Below are 26048 nucleotides of genomic sequence, written 5' to 3'. Positions count from 1 at the left end.
AAAAACAAAGGACTTGACTCCTAGGGTTGTTTTAATACATTTATTGAAAATAGTGACAACTTCATCCAGAAGACTGGACCACAGTTTAGAACTGGATGACCTGGCCCTGTAAGAGAACAAAGGAAAACCTTAGTTAAAATGTGACTTAACGTGATACCAAGTGTCAGTGGTTTATGGTCCACCTCAAATGCTGCTGGTTATTCCCATAAATGTATAATGTATTATGAGGATTATGAATCATTTTTATATCATGTTTGAATAAAAACAGTTCATCTTCACATTAACATTTGTTGGCTTAACACTAAATCAAAAGCAGAACCCAATCGTGTTTTTCATCTGTACTATCTTATTCAAATCAAAACATGTTGGGTGAGGGAAGACAAATTAGACAATACACACATTGTCCATTAATCCCTTTATGATTCACCCTAATTGCCAAGTGGGATCAACCACAGGTTGATCACAAAATGTACAATAATCAGTCTTTTTACTCAGCTCTCACAGCAGTTTGTGTATTAGGTCAGGAGGAGGCAGCCAATCCCAGGTAATTTGAGTTTCACAATTTGTAGTAATGTTTCAGTGTTGGTGTAGCATTGATCTAATGTGGAAATGCTGTATTTTATATCATTCACACATTAATTTTGGCAACCGGATCAATACATAACTGATTTCTTCTCAATGTATAGAGAAGTGGACACAATGACAACATGTATACTAAAATGCAAACCAACCCAAAAACCCTGCAAATAAACACCAAAAATACAGCCTCTAGAAGTTCTTGAATTCAGATCAGCACCTTTGTGACCATTACTTTTTTTAAAGTCATGTGATTACAGTTAAAAAATGAATGCAATTCACCCACAATATTCCAAAAAACAAATCAAAACAAAAAAAACCCCCATCCCAAATCCTGCTGCCTACTATGAAACTTGCTCTTGTAAAAATGTAAGACAGGTACAATTATTTATTAAATGGCATAAATAACCATTCATGATTCTCAAGGACAACTTTTGATTTCATGCTGCCTCTTTCACATTAGGTTTGAGAGCTCACTCCAACTTAGCTATTTGTCCTGCCTTTCGAACACTGTCCCCATTCCCGCCCCCCTTTTGTTGTGGATTTGAATGTTTTACACAAAAGGGTACAACTCATTGATTAACATGCAAATAGTTGCGGTGATTAAAAATAAAATAAACTATCAGGAAAGCAGTGTAGCTAAATCCACATACTGGTGCATATGCCTCCTCTAAGAGCCATTTATCCCACTGTAGCACTGCGCAACACTAACATATACATTTTGCTGATACTTTGTCAATGTAAACTCAATCGATGCGCTGAGCTGTCAAATGTACTTTTTTTTTAAGGATAATTTTGTAGCTGCTGAGTCAGATTGACTCAAATTTCATCTCTCTGATCACTGCAATGTCAAGCATACTGATAATAGGATGTCAACATGTAAAAGGTCAGCAGATCCAAGATTGCCAACTATGAATCCACAGGTAGAGCACAGTGTTGGCGGCAGAAGGGTTACGAGAAAATTTCGGGGTTTACTGCATAGATTTAGACCCGACACAAAACTACAAAATTCAGAGCACATTAAAGTATTCTGTATCACACATGAAACACAGTACACTGAGGGACTGAACACACAAATATTACAAAAGCGCAAGGGACACCTACCTTTCTCTTCTTGTCACCACCCAACTCGAAGTGCTTGCATCTCTTGATGGCCAGCATTCTCTTGGATCTGCAGTTGGGCTCCACACACTCAAGCCTCAACACAATTTTCTTTGTAGTCTTAGCCTGTACAGACAACGACAGTTAGATTCCCCTTCTGCTACAACAGTGGGCATGCCCTGGTCAGACAGAACCAAGGTTTTACTTGCCTTTTTGCGGAAAATTGGCTTCGTCTGACCACCGTAGCCGCTCTGCTTTCTGTCGTATCTCCTCTTACCTACAGAAGAGTTACAGTTCAGCTACATCTCATAACGCACGGAGCGTAACACACACACACACATGTACCAGTCATAACAGAACGTTTACCCTGTGCATAGAGGGAGTCCTTTCCCTTCTTGTACTGGGTAACTTTGTGGGGCTGGTGCTTCTTGCACTTCTTGCAGTACGTCCTGCGGGTCTTCGGGACGTTCACCTGAACAACATAGAAAATAAACTTTAAAAAAAAAAAAAAAAACCCAGAAACTTTGAAAAACAGAAATAAACATTGAACAGACGTTCAATGAGCCTGAAAGCAGGCTGACGAATATGCCGAATTAAACCGGCCTGACAATGTGGAAGATGCAGTTAAACAACGCTGATGAGGAAAAACCAGCTACTGTCATTTGGCCTTGCTAGCAGCTGCTAACCGACGTCTAACGCATTAATTAAAGTTCTTGGGTGCCGATTCACAGACCAAAAATATAGCTGAAATCTTGTTATGTTATAGACGTTTTTAAACTTGCTGTTAATGGCTAGAAAGCTCATGCTCATCGTTCCCACTGTTGGCGCTGCGGTCGGTGTAATGGGAAGCTGACGCTAGCTAGCAGGCTAACACTGCAGCTATTAAACCGGACCAGTGGGAAATGGATGTGTTAACATGTCACACTCAATTTTTAAAGAAAAAAATTAATAAATAAAAGGCTGCTCTTTGCCAGTACGGTTACTCTGACATTCAACTCTAAATTTCCCCTAAAATAAAGGCCGGTTCATGTGGAGGCACGACCAGCGTTTCACCAGTAACCCAGCAAGCATCGTTTAAGGACAATCTAACAGCGTAAAGTGACCAAAAGATGGCCAATACTCCCATCGTTGCGTGTATCAAAACATTTATCGCGTATCCGAGTTGACTAGATGCAAAAATAATTCTTAAATCGGCAGGATTGGGTTTGATTGAGCAAAGCGTATTCGTGGGATAATTTCGTACCATGGCTGCGACCCGATGCAGAGGAAAAGAGGGAGGCAGAAGCCGGAAACAGTTCTTAAAGTAGACCTCAGCTGTGCACCGGCTGTAGTCCCAGTGTCTGCCCCCTAGCGGCAAGGAGTACGGGAGAGGGGGGGGGGGCGGCAAAAATTGCAAATAAGCAAAGAGCTCAAATTTAAATTAAATGCAAAGAGTTATACATTTAGTCTTTGTAAAAAACACAATGAGTACAATTTCTAATGCCTGCAAAAGTCACGAGTTTGAAGTGTGCTTGCCTCTCGCCCCTGCAATTGTCAAATTTGCAGTAGCCTGAATAGCAGATACCCTCAAATAAGTGTAGGAGTGTAAGAGCCTAGTACCCGAATGTGGCCCTGTGTTAATAGTTACCCTGTTTCCACTTATCACCAAAACTGTCCAGAGGGCTGATATGAAAATGAGCAGGAAGAAAAAGGGGAAGTAAGCAGAGTCGATTCCTCTCTGCGGGTGAGTTTAAGCTTCTTGCATCACAGACCTACACATTTAATGGAAGGCGAGCAACTGAGGCGAAGGTTTCTGCCATCGCGACAAGCTTCAGCATCTGTAGTCGTCTGTCTGATGCTTGACTGCCTCGGGGTGTCTTAGGTAAGTGACACCGCTCTCTGAATATAGCCTGTGGGGTTAAAGAAGTAGTTTTTAGTCGTGCATTTCATCTGAGAGAATGTGGAAAAGCTTAAGTCGTAGGCAGCTTTGTGCAAGTACCAGTTTGAATGCAAATCCAAAATGAAGCGTGTACTCACCACAAAACTGCAAATACATAAGTGAAATCCTAGTGACATTATCTGCTGAAGATGTTATACTTGTTTCTGAATGTTTTGTTCACAATGATGCACAGTGGTGTATTCTGCTATACTTATAATGCTATACAACTATGCAATGATATAAACTCTTTTTTTTTTTAAACCTTTGTATTGACACATCTTGCACAGCTAGCATGGTTTACATCTTTTGGTGGGGTGATAGTTTCCCTAAAACTGACATTTATTTACATGCCTCACAGGAAATCGTAATAAAACCGACCTCAACATGAAGACCACAATGTTAAACTGATGCGGTATCTTACTGTGTGGAGGGGGAATATTCTTTGTGGTGAGATTTAACTCTTAATATTTGCATTGAAAATACATGCATCTTGCTCTCTTTTTCTCCCTTTGTCCCTCTCTCATACACACTCCAACACACATACACACATTGTCTTGCATATACTTCTTATCTGTCAGGAAATGTCAGGAAAAGAGAGCATCTTAACAGGTTCCTGTTAAACCCACTCTTTCATTATATGGTTGTGCTTGCTGTGTCATACAAAGCAGGCATCAGGCAGTGAAACAAATAATTGCACGCCAGCCTAAAACATGTCCACCAGTCTTTATAACTAAAGTTAATTGGAGCCTTTTCATTTCAATGCATGTATCACTGCCTTGTGCGCACTGACATAGTGACACAGTTGGCGATATTTACGAGTCACAAAGATCAGTTGTCCATCACTCTGACAGCCACCCAAGTCGGAAATGGCTAACATATTTCCTTGTGATTAGATGATTCTATGAGATTAAAACAGTTATTTTTCACTTTGGCTACTCTTGACTTTTGAGTCGCTGAGAAGTTATGAGTGCAGTTTTTGAGACCACGGTTTGTTTGTTTTTTTTAAATTTCATTTCGTGGAATTTGATGGATAGATGTAGGATATGTAATTTCACAACGCAAAACCACACAAGTAGCTGAAAAGATAAGCACTGTAAACAGGAAAAAAAAGAAAAAAAGAATTTCTCTCTGCAAAGTGTTAAAGTGTTGTTGTGTTGTGCAGAAAAAGAGGGGGATTCTGCAAAATCTAAAAAAAAAAGGGAGTGTTGTATATAGCTGTAAGTGGAGAAGTGATGTGTAACAGCAGGTTGCAGGTATGTAACATTCATTTTAAATGTGCCACTGATGGTTTACCATATTTGAGAGAAATGTAATGTTAGTTCGAAGTACTGCAGGGCACTTGGTTTCTTTCTCCCTTCAAATTGCAGTGCAACACTGATGCAACTTCCCTATCAGTTTGTCTGTGTCAGCCACCATGAGTCAACTCCCCTCAAAAAAGAGAAAAGAAGATCTCCTTCTGGTGGCCATGATGCAGTAAAATATGGACGTACAGTTTCAGTCAACTGGTTCCAATTAATCAGACAACGAGAGAGAGAGAGGGGGGGGGGGGGGTAGATCGGTGTGTTGATTATCCATTATCAGAGTTTATTGCCCTCTTTTCAAGTAAGTGATGTGAGAAAACATTGCGGGATTGCGACAAATGAGGAATGAGTAAACAATGTTTCGCAGAATGGGGAACACGGCTGTCTGTGCATGACAGCACAAACAAAACCTATAGGTATTGTCACTCTAGTGTGAAGAAATGTCACACTCCTGGTTAGCAGGGGGTGAAAGAAGCTTCTGGTAGTGTTACAGTTCATATGATAGGAGGAAGTACTCACATACTGAAAATAGGCTGAGCTGAAGTGCAAACACATCTTACAGAGACCAAAAGTCAGTGAGCATTCATCTGCGTGACAAGGGTGAGTTTGAGCATCTGATAGTCCATGTTTGACCTGGCAATATGACTTCCTTCCTTTAGTGCCTTGTGTGCTTTTGCTGTATTTTGGAGTAATATGTGTCCAGAGCACAGCTTCTGTGAATAATGCTTTTTTTGGTAAAAGTGGTGGTTGAATGGGATTTGGGTTGTAGTCCTGCATCAGCCCGCTGCAACTAAACATGATGTTATTTGTCTGTTTGGTACTAAATACGACCTGTACACACTGGCCTGTCGCTGCTCTATCTACTGACATTAAATTCAGATAAATGATTCAACATCTCAAGGAATTTTTTCACTTTTTTCCCGCATTTGTGGTGCTTTTCTTCCTCTACAGCCAGTTCATTCTGAATGAAACATCATCATCTACTGTGTGTAGTGAATCATGTTTCACATTTGCCAACCTGGATTAACCAAAAAATGTAGCTATGGTGTCGACAGAGGCCTTGTCTCTGTGGGAGGTTTCACTTTATCACCAGTGGTTAGCAGATGCTGAAAACAAGAAACAATAAGCTTTCATAAACTAAGAAGAGACAGGTTTTTTTTTACTTGTCTACTTATCTAATAATGCAGGTAAAATGTATTTAAGTGTGTGAGCGGGTGAGCGAAAGGCAGCCTCGTGACGGTGAGATTGTTTGATATCTTATATAATCAGTTTGCCAGTAAACTAATTTAATTTATATGATTCCTAATCTACGAGCATACATTTTAATGTGTTACATTAATTTAGCTAACTGGGCCAGTGTATCAACGACCAGGTTGCTGGACCCTAAAAATAGCATTGAAAATCAGGTTCAAAAAAGTAACGTGTGTGTGCATTGCGAGAGAGCTCGTGTTTACATTTATGTGACATGATATACAACCACCCCCTCAAAAAAAAAAAAAAAAAAAAAAAAATTACAGATGCCGGTTATTGTGCCATACCCCAGACAAATTCTCATGTAACAACAATCTAAGAAGTGGATTGGAAGAGGAAGAATAATGTAAACCCATCATATAAGGAATACATTTGCAGACCAGGGATTCGGTGGACACTTTTATCCAATATTTCCTTACCCGGCTTCCCAGTGCAAAAGCATACTGCACATTTGGGTCACCGTGTTGATGACCAGGATATAATAGCTGAGAGAAACAGATGTGACACCGGGGGGGGGGGGATTTTTAAAACAGAGGATGTTGCTGGCATGAAAAGCAGGGCTCATGCAAACTACAGCTAATCACGCACTGATACTTACTCACACTCATGCTGCATGTCTCTCCGCCCTTTCCAGATCTCTAGTCTCACGTGTTGTGGTGGCATTGCTCTGACTCTGTAGTGGGTAGGTATTAACTTCAACTCTGTTAAAATACTTTTCAAAGGAAATGAAAACACCGAATAATTAAGTCTGAAGGGCAACACAACCCGAGGCTGCCTTATAATGCTAAGCTTAGCACAATGGTAATATGTGAGTCAGCCACAGCTTTCAACAGGGCGATTGCTGCCTGCGAAATCGTTGCGGTGCGCATGTTGTTCTGCCACACGGAAAACAGTGGATGTTACACTGTTATGCTGCTCTAAAAACGTATTCATTATTCCTTGTTCCCGTGTAGATTATTTCTGACTGAATCATGTCAGACAGTATACTGGAGGAAATCTTCATTAAACGATCTCAGCAGAAGAAAAAGACGTCCCCTTTGAACTACAAGGAGAGGTGGTTTGTTCTCACCCAGGAAAAAATAGCCTACTATGATTTTGATCCTGACAAAGGGGTACGTATATGGAGCTGCAAGAAATCCTGTATTGAAACAGCATCACACTGGTCTCAGATTAATTCTGCTGGCAGACCTTGCGTCTACATTTGTTTTTTTTTTTATCCCTGAGTCGCCTAACTGTTTCCTCGTCTGTGAAGCAGAAGCGAAAAGGTTTGAGAGGATCAGTTGACCTTGAGAAGATCAAGTGTGTAGAGACGGTCCAGCCGGAGCCCAATTCCCCGCTCGAGCGCATGTATGCTTTCCAGGTAGACCTTTTTGTCAAGTAACTTCAGATACCGCTTCTTGCAAAATACAGACAAGCCTGCAACAATGTAATTAACCAAGAATGCCATGTATCATATGTACCAATATTATTTTAGGGCAAGTGTAGAGTAATAATAAATAAAGTGGAATAAACTCCTTTTTTGACTGTGTTTCCCATTTTCTGTCACCTGTCACTATGTACAAGCTGCAAGAAGCAACACATGGGAGGCTTGTAACATGAGGCCAAGTTTTTCTCCTTGACAGACAAAACCTGTCCAGTCCTCCAATAGTTAATAATGTGAGATTCCATTGTTAAGAAGTGAAACCATCTCTCACACTCAAATGACCTAGGGGCTTTCAGTGACTGTGCAGGTGTTTCCATTGCACACGTGTTAAATCGTGAGGCAAGGTGGCAGGTTACAAATGTGTCTGGCTGCCGTTGGCCACCAAAGAAAGAGCAAGTAAAACAGTAAACAGTTTCTTTAGCGAACTGCAGTGGATACATTTGAATGCAGCTTTTGTCACATTTTTGCATTGTCCCACAATACAGTACATAACAGAGGCATCACGTGCAGTTGCTAACCTCTCTGTTTTCTTTTTCATTTTTGCCACAGATCATTTACGATGAAGGGCCTTTGTACATCTTTGCAAAGACTGAAGATATTCGCGCTCATTGGATAAAGAAGCTGAAAGAAAGTGCGTATATGCATGTAGATTTACAAATCTATCTAGTGTTTATGTATCTTGTCAGTCACAGTATCTTATATATGCAATGTTAGACCATATCTTAACATCACCTGATGCCTAAACAACAGAGGAGTTGAATGCCTATGCAAACGCAATGTTGATTTAATGTAAATGCCCTGTGTGTGCGCGTGTGTGTCAATACCCGTGCTTAGTGGTGCGCTTCAACAAGGATCTGATGCAGAAATACCATCCTTGCTTCTGGGTCGACGGGGTGTGGCTGTGCTGTCATCAGGAAGTCAAACAAGCTATGGGTTGCAAGGTGCTGGACAGTAAGAATGGTGAGAAAAAATTCCTTTTGGCTTGAAATCTGCGACAACCAGCAAGTAAACCTTTTCCATTAATCGTTGTACGTATTAAATAATGTCATTAATAGGTTTTACATCCAAACCATCTCGGCGAAGGGGATCCAGGAAACCTCTTCCTCCTACCCCAACAGAGGTACACACCTAGTGCCTCTAGATTAATATCCACGAATTACAGACAGACTATTCTGTTCTGTAAATACATTCACTAATCATATCAATCATATTGTTTCAGGAGAAGCCTGGTCGACCTTTACCTCCCCAGCCTCTTGGGCCACCTGCCCTCTCTGCAAGCCTGACTGTCGTAGCTGAGTATAACTACACACCCATGACAGAACAAGACCTGGAGCTGAGGAAGGATGAGGAGTACACCATCCTTGAGATGTCTGACACAAACTGGTGGAGAGCCCGAGACGCATACGGGTGAGACGAAAAAAAAAAAAATGAACGCAAGAGGCCAGACCGATTACTTGAAACAGTGCAACGGGAATCTGTTCATTTTAAATATGAGGTCAAAGTTGACAAGCTTAAGTTTAATATGCAGTAGATCCCACATGGACATTTACACTCCTGCGTCAACATCAAAAACAGTGGGGAAAATGCTGGTCAAATAAAATGCTCCTCACTTGCAAAAGGGGAAATATTCATTGATGCCCCTGAAGCTCATCAATTGAAATAAAACAAGCTCATAAAGAACAGGAGGCAGCGTTAAGAGTAGACATGCAGATACAGTATGAAAATGTACTGTGTATTTGCATGGATGTTTTTTTCACCGTATTTGACCAAATTAATTTTCCAGGCTGCTTCATCCCATGTGCCATATAAATAAGAGAACAAGAGCATTTCATAGTGTGACAAGGAAAACATAATGAATCACTGATGGCCTCTAATTTGGATGAATTAAATTTGCATATAGAGTTCTAGGAGAAATAATTTGTTTATGAGATGTTACCAGTGTAGCTAACCAGCTACTAGAGCTCCATTGTCCAGCCGAGATGCACATTTGGTTGTGTATTTGTGTGAATGCACGTAGACACTGTTAATATCTGTGTTTTGTTTTCTTTTGCAGCAAAGAAGGATACATACCTAGTAATTATGTTGTGGAAGCAGAAACTGGGCTAGAAAGATATGAGTGAGTATGGGAACTATTGTTCTGGCCTAAATTGGTGAATTATTTCCGCATATCGTTGTAAATATGCAATTTAGAATTTTATGTTGGAGGATTAATGCTTGGCAAAGTTCCTTGTCTGTACATCAATATATTTTTGGTTAGTGAGGCAATGAACGATGCAGAAAAAACAGTATTCAGGGAAAATGATATTCACATATGTTTTCACAGCTGGTATTGCAAGAATATGAACCGTAGCCAGGCAGAAAAGCTGTTAAAGACTGAGGTAAACTCAATGGCCGACACACACGATGTTATAGGAGGACAGCTTTGACACCTACAAACTGGTGGAACTTAGCTGGACTGAATTTAATTTGAAAGTTATGAGATATATGTTTTGTACGTTGTTTCCCGCCCTCAGAACAAAGATGGAGGCTTCTTGGTCCGGGACTCAAGCAAGGCCGGGAAATACACGGTGTCTTTGTTCAGTAAGGGCGGCGGGTGAGTAGGCTCAGTGGCTTTAAAACCGTGCACCCCTTATATACGTTATCCACTGGCTCCAGTCATGTGTGAACGCATCAAAAGAAGAGCTGTTTGTAATGAAAGCGGAAACAGTGGGCGACAGAGGGAGAGAGATGTAAATTTTTCATGCAAAACTTGGGACTAATCTGCCTGCAGACGTTTTTCATCGCAGAGCTCTAAGACTGAACTGCGCGGTGGATAACACTGAGGAGATATTGTCTAGTCATGCATACACGATGAATGATAGATTCCTGTGTCGGTGACAGCCTGTTGACTGAGTCTACTTTAAGTTACTCTTCCTTTTCTTTCCACAGGGAAACAGGTGGAAGCTGCAGACATTACAACATCTGCACCACGCCACAGGGCCAGTTTTATCTTGCAGAGAAGCATAATTTCAGCAACATCCCAGAGCTCATCATCTACCACCAGCACAATTCAGCAGGTGAATACAGTAGCTCAGAATACATGGATATCTAGATAAATTGAAAAAAAAAAGAAAAAAAATTCTGATTCTAATCCCCCCGTATTTGTCATTCAATAAGATATGATTAAAATTGGGTTGTAACAGCAGGAAAAAGGAAATAACTCAGCGGGGGAAGGCAAGAAAATATAGTCACACAAACAGAATATTAAAAAAATGGAAACAGTCAAAATGTACCCATCAAAAATGTCGATCTTAAAGGTGATAATGTGGTTTTGTTACTTCCCTCGCTAGGTATGGTTAGCAGGCTGAAATACATTGTAACCAACCGGACGCGGCCTCCATCAACAGCAGGGCTTGGCTATGGTAAGAGTATGACTACATAAGGATCAATATGATTCGAACTACTGACAGAGTTGGAATGAACCCGCTCTCTTGGCTTCTTAATATATTCTCTTGTTCATCACAATCTCTGGCGATTATCCTGTGGTTTCCGATTAAAGATTTCATGCTAGTTAAACGATTATGGTTACGGATAGTGGTGTCAGTCAAGCCAATAAAAGCATGTGTACCGAACTACTCCTTTAACGCGGATGCCGCAGGTATAAGAGTGCTCATCCATTCTGTCTCGTTTGCTCCAGGCGTGTGGGAGATTGACCCTCATTACCTGACCTTCATCAAAGAGCTGGGCACCGGTCAGTTCGGCGTGGTGAAGTACGGGAAGTGGCAGGGCCAGCACGACGTGGCCATTAAGATGATTAAAGAGGGCTCCATGTCTGAAGATGATTTCATAGAAGAGGCCAAAACCATGATGTAGGCAAAACTAAGAGTCTTAATTTGGACTACGTTCACTCAGCTCACATTGATCACTCAGCTCAGCAAGTCTGTTGATTTGAGGCCTGTGACTCAGAAAACGGATGAGCCACGCTGGGAAGTGCAGGTTCTGTGACTTCTGTGAGGAAAAGCGACTCATAGTACTTAACTTCCTTCTCCTTTTGTTCTCAAACCAGGAAGCTTCGCCATGAGAACCTGGTCCAGCTGTATGGCGTCTGCACCAAACAGAGACCCATTTACATAGTGACCGAGTTCCTTTCGAATGGCTGCCTGCTGAGTTACCTCAGGGAGGGCCTGAAGCAGCACCCGACAGCCGTCCAGCTCCTAGAGATGTGTAAAGACGTCTCTGAGGGCATGGCCTATCTTGAGTCAAAGCAGTACATCCACAGAGACCTGGTGAGACACAAAGATACACTGTACACGACGTTCCTGCAGCACTGCATCACGCTGTGTGGAGATACACTGGGAGTGCGTGTTTGAGGAGAGGGCTAAAAGTGGAATCATTACACCTGAATCAAGAGTGTCGTTTGTTTTCCATTTCCAGGCTGCCAGGAACTGTTTGGTAGACGGCAATGGCACTGTCAAAGTGACTGACTTTGGACTGTCAAGGTAAAACGCTTCGCATGAATGACAGGACACACAGAGGAACATTGGTGCCTAGCAAAGTATAATACTAAAATCCCCTCGCTACACAAGTACCATCTGTAGGTACTTTACTGGAGTATTTACATTGTATTCTAGTTTATACTATGACTCCACTACATTTTAGACAGAAATGTTGAAATTTTTACTACACTACATTTAATTTACAGTTTTAGATATTAGTTACTTTTTATATTAATGTCTTACATGTAAAGATCAACTTAAACATTAAACAGTAAATAAAGTAGTTGGACTAAGCTCCGCCTCACAACACTCCCAGGGGCCGTATGTTCTTCACTATGCAAACTCTAATTTTGATCCAAAAGTCTGTACTTTTTTTTTTTTTTTTTTCAAATGAGAAACTTTTGCATGTATAGAGCACCTTTGACACTGTGGTACTGCACGCTTTAAGCAAAGGATCTGCCACCACTGCCTTAGGTACGTCTTAGACGACGAGTACACAAGCTCGGCAGGTTCCAAGTTCCCCGTCCGCTGGTCGCCTCCTGAGGTCCTCCTCTACTGCAAATTCAGCAGCAAGTCGGATATCTGGGCATACGGTGAGTAAACATAATGCGCGGCGTATTTTTCAGTTTCACCTGTCAATTCCCTACTGCATTTCTGGTCAATTCTAAGTGTAATCTATGTTTGATACCTTCACAAACGATGAATTCACATCTGTATTAAAGCAGCATGACAATTTTTTTTCCCTAAATACCTAGGGGTGCTCATGTGGGAGGTCTACACTTTGGGGCGGCTTCCATACGAACGCCTAAACAACACAGAAATCGTGGATCAGGTGTCCCGAGGCCTGCGGCTCTTCCGCCCCCAGCTGGCCAACGAAAGGGTCTACAGCATTATGTCAAGCTGCTGGATTGATGTGAGTGAACTTGGTGTCGTATTGTGGGCAGTGGTGGAATGTAACTGAAAACATAAACTCGAGTGCCAAGTACTACCAAGCACCAAGGTACTTGTGCTTTACTTGAGTACTTCCAATTAATGCTTCTTTACACTTCCGCTCCACTACAGTCTGGAGGAAAATATTGTACTTCTTACTCCGCTACATTTATTTGACAGTCTTAGTTACCAGTCACCTTACAAATTCAGCTTATCAATACGAAATATAATCAGTTTATAAATTATGATATATAGATAAAGCTACCTGGCAATGTATAAAGTAGTAGCCCCGCCTTTACCAGCTCCAACATTAGTGTTGCTTACATATGAAGTTATCAATAATTGTGAACCAATAATCTAACGTATATTATTCTGAAATGGGACATCCATAATGAGTTCTTTTACTTTAGACACTTTACTTGATGCTTATATTTTTGTATTTTTACACCGGGGTATTTCTTCTTCTTCTTACTTAAGTAAAAGATCGGATCACTTCTTCCACCACTGCCTGTTGCCTGTGTTATGACAATGACCTTGCACAGACTGATGCTGGTATATGAAAATATTTTGGCAACATCAATCCCAGCGCTTCTTCTTGCTCTGTTTTCAGAAAGCAGATGAGCGGCCCACCTTTCAAGAGCTGGCACTGTCTGTTCAAGATTTGCTGTACGAGCTCCAGTAGATCTCAAAATAATCAACACGCACACAAACACACGCACACACACACACACACGCGCACACACACACACAAACACACGCACACACACACACACACACACACACGCACGCACACACACACACACACACACACACACACACACACACACACACACACACACTCTTATCCCCACAGAGCAGCATTTCTGAATGTCCCTGGAAAGTTAACACAATCTAAAAACAGTTAACAACTTGAACATGAGACAGCAGAGCCAGACTTAGGTCCTCTGTAATGTGAATATGTGTAATGTGAATGTCATAATAACTCAGTGATTAGAATAGCTTTCCTAAACACATACAGTAAGTACAGTCTTCTAGATCAGCATTTAAAATGTGTATATTTTAATGAAGGTTATTGGATTAAAAAATATTGTACCTGTCTTTATTGTATTCTTCGGAATGTAGACAACTTTGCATGTGGAAACAAGCTTTGTAAAAGCAGATGTGTTGCACAAATAAAAGCCAAGTATGCCAGGCTTGAAAATGACTGAAACATCATGTGAAATGAAAATGACAAAACATCTAATAGGCCTGTTCATCAAATGTGAACAGTTTTAGTGTAACAATCATACTTTTGGTTGGTATTAGCTTCATTTGTTTCATTAACTAATGTGAATTTTTTAAAGAAATTTTGTCACACATAACAAGGGTGACATGACAACTGCAATCAGACATCAAAGTCATCTTTTTTTTTTTGCAGAGCGAAGTATAAAAAATGAGATGAACATTAGTAAAGTGCAAAAAGTCTGAACGTACAAAGGTCATACATCATGACACATTACAACAGAGAAGTGAAAAAGAAAATAGATTAAAGAGTGAAAGTATGCACACATTTCTTATTATTAAAGTTTAACAGATGTTTGTATAATAATTTCTAAATCTAGCAATGGATGAGTGAGATTTAGAAAATTTGGATTTAGGAATATTTAAAATTTTTAAAAGGTTAACAGTCTATTGTTTTTGTTGGTTCTTGTTTTCATAATATAGGACGATATATATGGCTTCTATAATAACTGTATGGTTTGTTTGATTAGCAAAATATTCCTGTAATTTCCTCTGGAATACTATTGTAAATTGGCTCTCATAAAATAAATGTGTTATTGTGTCTTCTTCCTCTTTAGAAAAAAAAAGCACGATTGTCGATAATATCTATAAATCTTGAGATGAAAGAGTTTGTTTTTATATTGTACTTCTCTTAATTTGTTGGAAAAAGCCATGTTTTCCACATGAAGTGGTTTTTCTTCTACTGTAGTTTTTCTTCCACTGTAAAAGTAATTCCTTATGTTTATTAGTACATTTGTGGCTCTTATGTCTTCTCCTTTTACAGAAAACAAAGGTCCTCATTTTTGCTCTTGCTGTTCAAAGTTGCATTTCATCAACTGCACAGTTACGATAGGAAAAGCATTTTTAATCATTTGATATTCTTTACATGCAACAGGAAAAAATTTAGATCTAAGAAATTTCTTATAACAGAGAATTTGAGCATTTTCATTTTGTAGGCCTGCAGGGAAGATGTTCCTGTCACTCCAATGCTCTAAGTACAGAGATTTATTCTTTCTGGTTATGTATTCATTCTTCAGTAAAAAGCTTTTGTGGGGAGAAAAAATATGATTTTCTGCAGTAAGAACTTGTCGATGGGATTTAGACACATTTTTTCAGTGATTTTGTGTCATCGTAGTCACATAACAATATAAATTGTAGGGCTCCTGTCTTTCTAACACCAGTTTGTGGTATAAAGTACCGAAAAGATCACAGAGCTTTCAAATGTTCTTCTATCCATTTGAACGTAGTGGTATAATTCACATCCACAAAGTCCAATATCTCCAAGTCTCTTCATCTCTCACATATCTTTTTTTTTTTCAAAAGACTTTATTAATCAAGAAAAATTACAGTCCAAGTATTAAACAAAATGGAAATTAAGTCTCATGAGAGGACAAAGAAAATAGAAAGGACAAGGACAATGACACCTAGAATTCAGTTGTGTTATGGTATTTATCTATTTTATTTTTAATTTAAGTGTTTTCAGAAATGTAGTTATAATAATTAATTGTGCATATACTCTTTGTTTTGATGACATTTTAGAGGTTATAAAACATGTAAAACCATGAAGAAATAATTGAGAAGTAGAAGCAGAAGTAGGAGTAGAAAATATTGGTAAGCTACCCATTATTGTGATCATCACCTTTGCAATAAAATCAATCTTGGGTTCTTTACGTTTTTAACAAAACGTTTAAAGTTGTGTTTATAATGCTGGATATCGCAATTAAAATCTGACCAAAATTTGGCCATAAAGTTACACCTGAAAGAGAGATGAATGACTGATCCAGTTTCTTTCCCACAAAAAGTGGAGTTAACATCGACATCAGCGAAGCATGAAACAAAAACAATTGTGGGGTATATGTTATGTAGGATTTTTAAAGGTATTCCTCTGGCCTTATTGGGTATACAGAATTTATATGGTAATGACCGATTGTTATTCTAATTAATATCTTCCTAAAACAATAAAATATTGCATTAAGAATCAGTAATATCTAGACCTCCTATAAAAAGTTTGTGGTTTAAATTCTTAATATGTTTATACCCAATATGGCTTTTCATCAAGTGACACAGACTTTCTGGAATAGCTTTAGAAACAATAGCAAATTCTCCATATGTGAGTCTTAGGCCATTTTGTCGTCCAGCTCGTTGCAAGTACACAAATGCCCATTATCATTAAACAAATGAGCTATAAAGTGATACCATGAAGGTGCCACTCTCTAAAGAATATGGTTCGTTTTTTGGACAAAATAAATGAATCATTCCAAATTTTCACTTTATGAGGACAAAAGCTGTTTACAAAACATAACTCTCATGCAAATGGTGCTTGCTCGTAGTTTCACGGCTATTTTAAATGGGTAAAAACCATGGGATAATAGAGAACTTCAGCCACCCAGTTACAATAAATTATTAATTTAAAAAAAAGAGTTTTAATGAAAATTATGCACGTATGATGACAAGCGACGTAAGAACGCGCTCTGTGATTGGCTGATCTAATTCCTGTTTCCGTCTCGTCCGTTCACACACACGTGAAGGTCAGCGAGACAGCCACAAGGCTTTCGCAATTGGAAAAATATTGCCCTCGCGACGTCGTTTCAGCTAAACATGGACGGCCAGGGAGCGACAGCCGACCCCCAGCTTCAGCAGTTCATTGAGATCGAGTCTCAGAAACAAAGATTTCAGCAGCTGGTGCATCAGATGACGGAGGTTTGCTGGGTAAGATCAGCTCCAAGCTAGCGGTGCCGCTCAGCTACTTGCCTCTCACTCGCGTGCCAGCGGCTGCCACCGATAGCCAGCTCGTCTAATATACACGTAAAAGTTGTACACACGGGGTTTTTAAATTCGCTGCTGCCAAATAATGACGGTCGAATGTATACACCGGGCCACACCTAGCCGCCTCTTGAGACCCCAGCAGTCTGCATGTTACTCCGCGGGTCGGTCGCGTCAGTGTTTCCTGCGCGAACCTTAACAGTGGTGAAAGAAGTACTTCAAACCCCTGACTTCAAAGTACCTATAGTACACTGTAAAAAAATACTCCTTTACAAGTAAAAGTACTGCATTGAAAATGTAAAGTACGTAAGTGTATTCAGAAAAATGTATTGTAAACGTATTAAAAGTACACAATGCAGAAAATGGCTACTGTGACTGTTACTGTTCTGTTTATATTATTTACAGTACCTATCATTAGATTATTATTACTCGTGCACTAACGTCTAACGTGTATTTAACTTTACTTTTGAGGTGGAGCTATTTTACATTACTTTATATAAGGCTGCAACTAATGATTATTTTCATTTTGGATAAATATCTTGATTATATTCTCGATTGATCGTTTGTTTGTTTTGTAAAAATTCACAAATTAGCGAGAAATGCCCTTCACAGTTACCCTTCATAACGCTTGTTTTGTCCAACCAATAGTCCAAACCTCAAAATTATTAAAAAACTGTTTAAGTAATTAAAAAATATTTTTTAAAAATTCAAGAAAAAGCAGCAAATCCTCACATTTGAGAAGCTAGAACCATGAAATGTTTGGAATTTTATCCTGGAAACTGACTTAAACCAAATAATAAAAATCTGTCAGTTGACTAATCATCGATTAATCGTGTCAGCTTTACTTGTACATACTGTTCATCAGTACCAAAGCAACATATTTTACAAGCTCTTTACAAGTGCACCTCAAACTTGTACTTTGAGTACAGTGCTTGAGTAAATACACTTAGTTACATTCCACCATCGAAAATCAAAATGTTGTTTTTACCTGTTATTAAGCCGCAGGTTTTATCTTTAAATGTTTTCGTAATCCTCAAGATTATGGCACCGGACTGAGAGTAGACGTCTGTGATATCACAATTCGATACAAACGTTTGAAGCAGCAGCCCACTGCTGGATGATGAGTTTTAAATTGCGTTTTAACTCTCCCCTTTAATTTTTGCATTTTGAACGATATGTGCCCAAATCACGAAGAAACATACGGAGTCCTGCAGCTACTGTAATATACCAGGACTTTATCTCACTCTTTCACTCTCTCAACTGACCAGCTCTTGTAGTATGTGATGTACTAACATTTACAGCTGAAACAATTGCTCGATTAATTGATAGAAAAAAATTTTCAACGATTTGGATAATCTATCAATAGTTTCTGTCCTTTTTTGAGCAAAAATGCCAACATTTTTGTGGTTCCATCTTTTCTCTGGTATGAGAATTTGGCGTCTTACATTGTCATAAACTTGAATATCTTTGGGTTTTGGGACAATTGTCAAACACAAACAGCTATTTGAAGATATCACATAGGGATCCAGGAAATTATGTTAATTTTTCACTATTTTCTAATGTTTTAAAGAACAAAGAACTAATCGGCGTATTATTGCCGCCCTGCTAATGTTACTTGTAATACCATGTATGATCCATTGGACCTCGCCTAAATTGTTCTATCTCCTTCTGCAGGAGAAATGTATGGATAAACCCGGGCCAAAGCTGGACTCCAGGACAGAAATGTGCTTCGTTAACTGTGTGGAGCGATTTATTGACACCAGCCAGTTCATCCTGAACAGACTAGAACAGACTCAGAAGAGCCGGGGCTCATTCTCTGAGACCATGTCAGACTAAAAACGGTCCCTAAAAGGACCGACGAGACACACGGCCCCTGGTCTCTGACAAGGCCGTTTGGTCCTGACACAACTGTCTGAATGTTGCAGAACTGTCAGATCAACAGGAAGAAGGAACAAGATACAGTTTTACTTTTGATACAAGTGCCTGAGATTAACAGCATGTATACACTCATGCAGAAGTCTAGGCTTTATTTGTCCTCCACTTTGTGGGATATGAGTGTTGCAAAACGCTTATGTTGTGGCCGGTTGCTAGCAGTGACCTTATGTTGGTTTTGTCAAGTCACTGAAATCAAGCCATTTCACTGGTCAGTGTAAAACTCTGAGCTTGAATGTGTTTTATATCCACTGCTGTAACTTCTGGATTAATTGTGGGAGACTGCAGGAAGATGGATGCATTCCACTGGCCAAATGTTTGACAGCCACGAGGACGTCACCACACACACACACACACACACACACACTCACACACACACACAGCTGTAATTTATGAGAACTAACGATATCTTGACCGAAGAGGCGTGATCAGCAGCTAAAGGTTCTGGACTGTACATATGCAATAAACAAAATGCCAAATACTTTTGTCCATCTTTTGGAAAAGTGGAGTCAAATGATGTTATAGTTATGTTTTAATCAGCATTAATCAGACCAAAAGTACATTAACACACAAAGTACAGTTATGTCAGATGTATGTTACAGCTTGGCACATGTTGGGAATTAATTCATACAGGGAAATAACATTCTTTGGTGCCATTTGTATGAGGTATTACCAGTAACTCAGAGGAATTATTCAACTTTGTTCAACAAATGACAATGCATTCAGGGCGAATAATGTTTTTGCCGTAACTGATCATAAATCAGTTCATACATTTCCACAATACCTGATCCAGGTTAAAAGTGCAAAACTATGACTAGGTTATTTTCAGTAAAAGAATGCACAACCTGGCTTATGCAGGTTGATGTTAAATCTTCAGTAAATTTCACTTAATACCCGGGTTTAAGAAAGAGAAAGAAAGGAAAAAAAAAAAAGTGCACTGCAGTGTAATAGACATTCACATGGATATAAATTATCGTACCAACCAAAGGTAAGAGATGCGGATGTACGACAAAGAAATTTTATATGGATTCCAGTGTGTTGATAGCAAAGTTGGGCTCATTTTAGGGTAACATTGTTTGTTCAGTGCGTGCTGTATTGTGTAAGACAGACTTGAAATACAGATTTAGTAAACGAACTTGTCAAATTGTGAAACTGATGTGCATTAAAGCTTCGGAATTGCTATAAGCAACTTTTGTCAGTGAAAAGACTTAAAGAGCTCTCTGGTGTGTACCCCGCACCGCTTTTGAGCTTCCTTCTCTTGGCAGCTTCATCGCATCTTCTGCTTGGCTGTCGTGGCTGGGAAGAGCCACATAAGGCTGGTGGCCAAATGGAAAGGCCTGAGGATCCTTCCTCAGGTACAGTGGGAGGGAATCCCAGCTAAATGTAATGTCCTTGAAGGCATGGAGGAGGAAAATCCCTAAAATGATGGTGAGGAACCCGCTAATCGTTCCCACTATTTCGTCAGTGCTCATACTTAACCATTCCTTAAACAGGATAGCTGAGCAGGCCATGACAGACGTGGTGAAGAAGACGTAGTAGATGGGCGTGACTATAGAGGTGTTAAAGATGTCGAGGGCTTTGTTCAGGTAACTGATTTGAACGCTGACACAGATTACCAGGCAGATGATTAAGGACCAGAAGAGGGGTTCCTTCAGCACTGCTGTCCCAGCAAACAGCTCCTTAATGCCAATGCCCAGGCCCTTGACACAAGACACAGAGAGGGAGCCAATCACAGAGCAGATCAGGATGTAGACCAGCACATTCTTCTGTCCGAACCGTGGAGCCACAGCAAAGATAAGAACCAGGCTGCTTCCCACAACGCATACAGCAAACACAATGAAACCTAGTGGGAGCATTCAAGAATGAGTTAGTACCCTGAAAGAAATATCCATCCAACCGTTATCAGGGATTTAGTTTTCACAGCATGGTTAATCAGATCAGACAGGTAAATTCACACCGATCAAGCACTGTCTCTACCTGGGTCTCTGAGCTTCTCTGCCATGGAAGAGAGGGAAGCAACCTCCTCTTCCTGCGGGGCATGGATCACCATCACTGTGGAGCCCAAGACGCAGAGCAAACAACCAATCTTCCCATGCACATTCAGCCTCTCATTCAGAAAGTAAGAAGAGAGCACAGCACTGGAAAGAAAAAACACATGTTGCAGTGACGGAGTGCGAGCACAAATGGTAATACTGCTACTTAAAAGAATATTTTTTATCATCATCAGCAAATCCCTAGAAAAGACCGAAACGCATGATGTGTTCTTCCCCAGCCTATCGGTGGCTCTCAAGAGGTAAATCCTTAAAAATTACTCACAAATATATACTTTTCATTTTTAAGAAAGGCTAAATTATTTTCTGAGACAGCTGGACACTGTAGTTTTAAGCAAACACTCCTCAAATAGGAGTAAATGCTGTATTGGTTTACTATTTTGAATCAGATTTGATGCTCCATAGCAAGGGTTCTCAACCTGATGATCTGGACCCCCAGAGGGTCCCAAGATAAATCGGAGGGGTCACAAGATGATAAAAGTAATAATAAAGATACTTTGTTACACAAAATTAGATCTATTTTTTATGACTTATATAATGTTTGCTTTTTCCTTATGAAATATTGGATACTTTCACCTCTTTAAGACTCATTAGAATGAAGTGGTCTGAAAAAGAAACAACAGTCTTTGGTACGTTTGCTCACAACACGTCCTCACTAATGCAATAACCTGTGAAGAGCAGTTGCAAGTAGACATTACTTTGACTATGAACACATTAAGCCAGTTAAATTTGTGAACATCTTTTTCTCCCCGTTTCAACTAACTCCATCTAAACTAAAACAGTTTCTCCCCCCAAAATGGAACTTTTCCAAAATAGTTTCCAGACTCTGTAAATCTGAAAACGCTGGCTTGGTGTTTCCATCTGTACGAGGTAAACGTAGCTTTTTCCAAACAATGACCAACGGCAGCCTAGTGATGGTCAGGGGCTATGTGTAAGTTGAGTTAAGACAACCTTTAGTACAGTATAAAAATAAAAATCTTAAGAAAATTACCTTACAAGTACACTCAATGCTCCAAGGGGAGTCACCAGTGTGGCGGGTGCAAATGCATATGCGGCAAAGTTAGCCGCCTCTCCAGCTCCCACTAGAACATATTAACATCATTATCAGTTTGCACACATTAAGAGCTTATGCAGCTGATGAACTTAGTCTCTTCCAACCCACGTGCAAATGAGTTCTTTGGAGGAATGTGCACTTCAAAGATGGTGTGGGCGCTAGATCTAGTGCAACATCACCAGCAAAAATACCAAACCCACAAGAGCCTCATTTCCCCTTGAAAAACAAAGGCCACAGTGTTTCTGGGCATTGCTGGTAGGCAGTGTAACGAAGTAAAAAAACATGTCACTCATTTTAATGGCAGAATATTGTCTGGGATTCTTTCACTTACTTGAAATTAAGCCTGCCCACCACAGCCATTCCTTTAGGTAAGCATACCCCCCTTGACCTGTGAGATATAAAAAGGAAAACTGGAGTAGATGTCACAGTAATAGTCATCGGCTTCTCCCTTAAAATAACTGCTCACTGACTTTAGGTTGGAGGGTCACTAGCTTATTTCACCAACAATCAGCTTTATATAAACCTTAGTTTTTCCCAACTGATTTCCTGTAACTATTTATTAGCCTTAAATGGTAAGTTTACACAAGCCTTATGATACTTACATCCCCTGCTGAATACTTTTAATATTCATATTGACATGCCTTCTTTTTCAGTAATATCTATAAAGTTTACCTTACCGTTTGCAGTGGTGGAAATGGTACAACTAGAAACATTTACTCAACTGCAGAATTTCCATATTATGATACTTTACATTTGTACTCCACTACATTTCAGGAGGGGAAATTTTGTACTTTTTACTCCGCTACATTTATCTAAACAGATACATGTAATAGTTTCAAGAGATTACACACAGGATTGAAGTGTAGACTTTCAGCTTTGATTCAAGGGGTTTAAGAAAACTATCACATTAACTGTTTAGGCATTACAGCCATTTTTATACAGTCGCTCATTTTCAGAATCTCAAAAGCAATTGGACAACTGACTGACAAATCAGTTTCATGGCCTGAAGTGGCCTGTTCGTTTGTTATTTCATGATAAATTAAGCAGTTAAAAAAAAAAGGTCTGGAGTCGATTCCAAGTGATGACTTCACATTTGGTAGCTGTTCATGGGAACTCTCACTATGTGTTTCAAAGAGTTGTCGATGTAAATGATGGAGGCCATCATTAGGCTGAAAAAACAAAACAAACCTATCAGGCAGATGGCTGAAACTTTAGGACTGCCAAATCAACAATTTGGTACATTCTTAAGGAGGAGGAGTACACTGGCGAGCTCAGCAACACCAAAGGGCCTGGAAGACCACGGAAGACAACTAAAATGGGCGTTCAGAGAATTCTTTCCTTGGTGAAGAGAAACCCTTCACCACGTCTAGCCAGGTCAAGAAAACTCAAGGAAGTAGTTGCATCTTTGTCAAGGTCTACAATCCAGAGACACCTTCATGAATATAAATACAGAGGGTTTTTACCACAAGGCGCAAACCACTGGTGACACTCATGAACAAAAAAAGAATGATGTACCAGAATGATGGGAAGAGAAGAGTTTGGAGAAGGAAAGGAACAGCTCCTGATCCAAAGCATACCAAATCATGTGTCAAACATGGTGGAAGCAGTGTTATGGCATGTGCATGTATGGCTGCCATTGGAACTGGGTCACTGGTGTGTATGGATGTGACTGCTGATAGAAGTAAGAGGATGAATTCTGAAGTGTACAGGGCTGTACCATCTGCTCAGATTCAGCCAAATGCAGCAGAACTGATAGGATGGTGCTTCGCAGTACAGACGGATAACGACCCAAAAGATACAGTGAAAGCAACCCAAGAGCATCTAAAGGCAAAGAAATTGAATATTCTTAAATGGCCAAGTTATTAACCTGACCTCAACCCAACTGGGCATGCTTTTCACTTACTGAAGACAAAACTGAGCGCAGAAAGACCCACACACATACAGCAACTGAAGGCGGCTGTAGTAAAGGCCCGGCAAAGCATCTCAAAAGGAGAAAACTCAGCGTTTGGTGATGTCCATGGGTTCCAGACTTCAGGCAGTCATTAACTGCGAAGGATTTTCATCAAATAATACTAAAAATGATCCTTGTGTTTATAATTATGTTAATTTGTCCAATTAATTTTGAGCCCCTGGAAATGAGCTACTATGTATAAAACTGGTTGTAATTCCTAAACGGTTGTGTGAAAGTCTTCAATCAAACACTTCAATCTTGATGGCTTCGTTTCAAAACCATTGTGGTGGTGTAAAGAGGCAAAATCCGAAAATTGTGCTACAAATACTTCTGTACCTAACTGTACATAACAACACTGCTGCATGGTGAGTACTTTTACTTTTGATACTCTGCATTTTTGATTATGACACATAATCATACACATGCTGACTGCAATGGAGTGCTTTACATAACGGTATTTTTTTTTTAATTACTTGTTACTTAACTAAAAAGGTTCTGAGAATATCTTCCACCACTGACATTTTACGATGGCTAAAGTTGAGTTTTCTTTCAGTAAAAGCTTACAGTACCTGCTCGCATTGAACCCTTGCTGGCCAATCGCAGCAGGCCTTTCTTCTTCAGGATGAAACTGGCACCGATAAAAACGCTGGAGCTCACCGCCAGAGAGAGACCGATGTAGAAGTCCAAACGGTTCACTTCCATCTGGGACAATGGGTGACGCAAAATGGCGTTCCTGCGTTACGCTAAAATAACCGAGCTTCTGCGAGGATACGAAGCTTTTGGGAAACTTTTTAGGAGTCGAGCAACAGGCGGACCCATGTTTAACATCACATGATTAGGCTGACGCTCTACTGCCAAGGAGGTTGAAACTAGCTTCTAACACGGCTATAGACGCCAAAAAAAAAAAAAAATGTTAGACTTGACGGCTTCTCCGACGTGGTTTAGGTAAAGTCAAGACCAATAACCGATTTAACGGCCGCTTAACCGAAAAGTCTGTTAGATGTGTCACCTCCGTTGCCGTTGACTGAACTGCAGGAAGTGGAGTAGCTGATTGGCTGAGCCGTCACCCTCAGGAGGGAGGACCCTTTTTCTCCAAACATGTCCCCGTCCGAAAAATAAATAAATACCACAAGTCAGTCAGTCCAGGTAGAGGTAACTAGCTGGTGGGTTAGGGGTATGGTTAGGTTCAGCTTAAGGCGACGAAGAAACAAGTCTTCGACGAAAACACCACTTACTCCCGAGCCCATGGCCGGGTTAACCTCCCAGAGGAGCCCGGGGTATGGATGGTGTTGTTGGGCCCCCCACGGCTGTATGTACATGGCGGTGTCATAAAGTCCCCAAAAACGCACTCAGAAACCAACCAGTGCTCAAGAGCCGAAATGATTGGTTGACAAGTCAATGAGCTGATTGGGTGATAATTTATTGACAAAAATTGTGACAAGTATTTGGGGTTTTTTTTTTTAAGTAAAAATGGCAAAAAGCATCTCAGTGTGAATATTTGCTAATTTCCCGGTTTGCCATTATGGCAAACTCAGCATTTTTGGGTTTTTGACAGTTGGTCAAAAAAAAAAAAAAAAAAAAAAAAGGAATTAGAAATGTTACCATGGGCTTCAGGGAATAACAATGGACATATTTCACTATATTTTGTCATTTTATACACTGAATAAATCAATTCACTATTAAAATCCGTGTAAGGCAGTAAATTAATACGTGTTCAAAGTTTGTCACACCAGCGAAAAAAATATGTTATTAACCACGCAGCGAAATTTGAGTGATTAAAAAAAAGTTTGCCAAGTATATAAAATAAGTTTTGAAAGTCGTGAAAAAAATAAGTAATATTTTCTGCTCTGAAATGCAGGGGGCATATCCGGTCAAGGCGGTGGGTGGCGGGTGCTAACATTAACTTTTAGTGTACTTAAGAGCCGAGCTTGTCTGACATCCTCAGTAACATGAGAGGATGGTGATGATGGACCAGCGACCGCTCATCCTCTGTTGCTGTTTCTCACACCGAAGACAATGCTGCTTTATCTCTCAGCAATATGACTGTTAAACCACTAGCTAG

General features: G+C 40.0%; 4 protein-coding genes across 10 annotated transcripts; 2 read left to right on the top strand and 2 right to left on the bottom strand.

The window, feature by feature from the left end:
* Positions 1–26: 26 nt before the first annotated feature.
* On the bottom strand, positions 27–3038 carry rpl36a (ribosomal protein L36A). Its single transcript, XM_040120445.1, has 5 exons — positions 2921–3038; positions 2044–2149; positions 1887–1954; positions 1681–1803; positions 27–106 (listed from the first exon to the last, which is right to left on the bottom strand). Exons 1-5 carry the CDS (start codon positions 2921–2923, stop codon positions 86–88), a joined length of 321 nt encoding a protein of 106 aa, XP_039976379.1. The 5' UTR covers positions 2924–3038; the 3' UTR covers positions 27–85.
* A 307-nt stretch (positions 3039–3345) lies between these two features.
* Positions 3346–13735, top strand: btk (Bruton agammaglobulinemia tyrosine kinase). Of its 6 annotated transcripts, XM_040120438.1 has the most exons (20): positions 3346–3538; positions 3954–4042; positions 6782–6829; positions 7101–7259; positions 7403–7507; positions 8120–8201; positions 8405–8530; positions 8626–8690; positions 8790–8977; positions 9624–9686; positions 9894–9948; positions 10084–10163; positions 10499–10626; positions 10900–10971; positions 11247–11418; positions 11616–11835; positions 11984–12048; positions 12520–12638; positions 12801–12958; positions 13586–13735. In XM_040120438.1, exons 4-20 carry the CDS (start codon positions 7119–7121, stop codon positions 13655–13657), a joined length of 1911 nt encoding a protein of 636 aa, XP_039976372.1. In that variant the 5' UTR covers positions 3346–3538; positions 3954–4042; positions 6782–6829; positions 7101–7118; the 3' UTR covers positions 13658–13735. The 6 variants fall into 6 exon arrangements, with proteins under 6 accessions (XP_039976372.1, XP_039976374.1, XP_039976373.1 ...); XM_040120440.1 differs by lacking the exon at positions 3954–4042; XM_040120439.1 differs by lacking the exon at positions 6782–6829.
* Positions 13736–16712: 2977 nt separating this feature from the next.
* Positions 16713–19411, top strand: timm8a (translocase of inner mitochondrial membrane 8 homolog A (yeast)). The gene is made up of 2 exons (XM_040120003.1): positions 16713–16944; positions 18673–19411. Exons 1-2 carry the CDS (start codon positions 16834–16836, stop codon positions 18832–18834), a joined length of 273 nt encoding a protein of 90 aa, XP_039975937.1. The 5' UTR covers positions 16713–16833; the 3' UTR covers positions 18835–19411.
* Positions 19412–19446: 35 nt separating this feature from the next.
* zgc:101583 (uncharacterized protein LOC494104 homolog) lies at positions 19447–25407 on the bottom strand. Of its 2 annotated transcripts, XM_040120001.1 has the most exons (5): positions 24556–25407; positions 22367–22423; positions 21973–22063; positions 20908–21068; positions 19447–20773 (listed from the first exon to the last, which is right to left on the bottom strand). In XM_040120001.1, the coding sequence occupies exons 1-5, from the start codon at positions 24686–24688 to the stop codon at positions 20139–20141; spliced, it is 1077 nt and encodes a 358-aa protein (XP_039975935.1). In that variant the 5' UTR covers positions 24689–25407; the 3' UTR covers positions 19447–20138. The 2 variants fall into 2 exon arrangements, with proteins under 2 accessions (XP_039975935.1, XP_039975936.1); XM_040120002.1 differs by lacking the exons at positions 21973–22063; positions 24556–25407 and having other exon boundaries at positions 22367–23233.
* Positions 25408–26048: the final 641 nt, after the last annotated feature.

This window comes from Xiphias gladius, chromosome 23 (genome assembly GCF_016859285.1).
Source record: "Xiphias gladius isolate SHS-SW01 ecotype Sanya breed wild chromosome 23, ASM1685928v1, whole genome shotgun sequence".
Lineage (NCBI taxonomy): Eukaryota > Metazoa > Chordata > Actinopteri > Istiophoriformes > Xiphiidae > Xiphias > Xiphias gladius.
Note: the sequence above shows the minus strand (reverse complement) of the source record. Positions and strands in the feature narration are given on the sequence as shown.

Bases quoted from the DNA above. Each gene is read 5' to 3' on its own strand.
- rpl36a (XM_040120445.1), bottom strand. The intron at 1,955-2,043 runs GTAAACGTTCTG...ACTCTTCTGTAG, and splicing joins GGACTCCCTCTATGCACAGG to GTAAGAGGAGATACGACAGA. The intron at 107-1,680 runs GTAGGTGTCCCT...GTTCTCTTACAG, and splicing joins GTGGTGACAAGAAGAGAAAG to GGCCAGGTCATCCAGTTCTA.
- btk (XM_040120440.1), top strand. From the start codon at position 7,119: ATGTCAGACAGTATACTGGAGGAAATCTTCATTAAACGATCTCAGCAG. The intron at 10,972-11,246 runs GTAAGAGTATGA...CGTTTGCTCCAG, and splicing joins AACAGCAGGGCTTGGCTATG to GCGTGTGGGAGATTGACCCT. The intron at 11,836-11,983 runs GTGAGACACAAA...TTCCATTTCCAG, and splicing joins AGTACATCCACAGAGACCTG to GCTGCCAGGAACTGTTTGGT.
- timm8a (XM_040120003.1), top strand. From the start codon at position 16,834: ATGGACGGCCAGGGAGCGACAGCCGACCCCCAGCTTCAGCAGTTCATT. The intron at 16,945-18,672 runs GTAAGATCAGCT...CTCCTTCTGCAG, and splicing joins AGATGACGGAGGTTTGCTGG to GAGAAATGTATGGATAAACC.
- zgc:101583 (XM_040120001.1), bottom strand. From the start codon at position 24,688: ATGGAAGTGAACCGTTTGGACTTCTACATCGGTCTCTCTCTGGCGGTG. The intron at 22,424-24,555 runs GTACTGTAAGCT...TATATCTCACAG, and splicing joins CAAGGGTTCAATGCGAGCAG to GTCAAGGGGGGTATGCTTAC. The intron at 22,064-22,366 runs GTAAGTGAAAGA...AATATGTTCTAG, and splicing joins GTGGGCAGGCTTAATTTCAA to TGGGAGCTGGAGAGGCGGCT.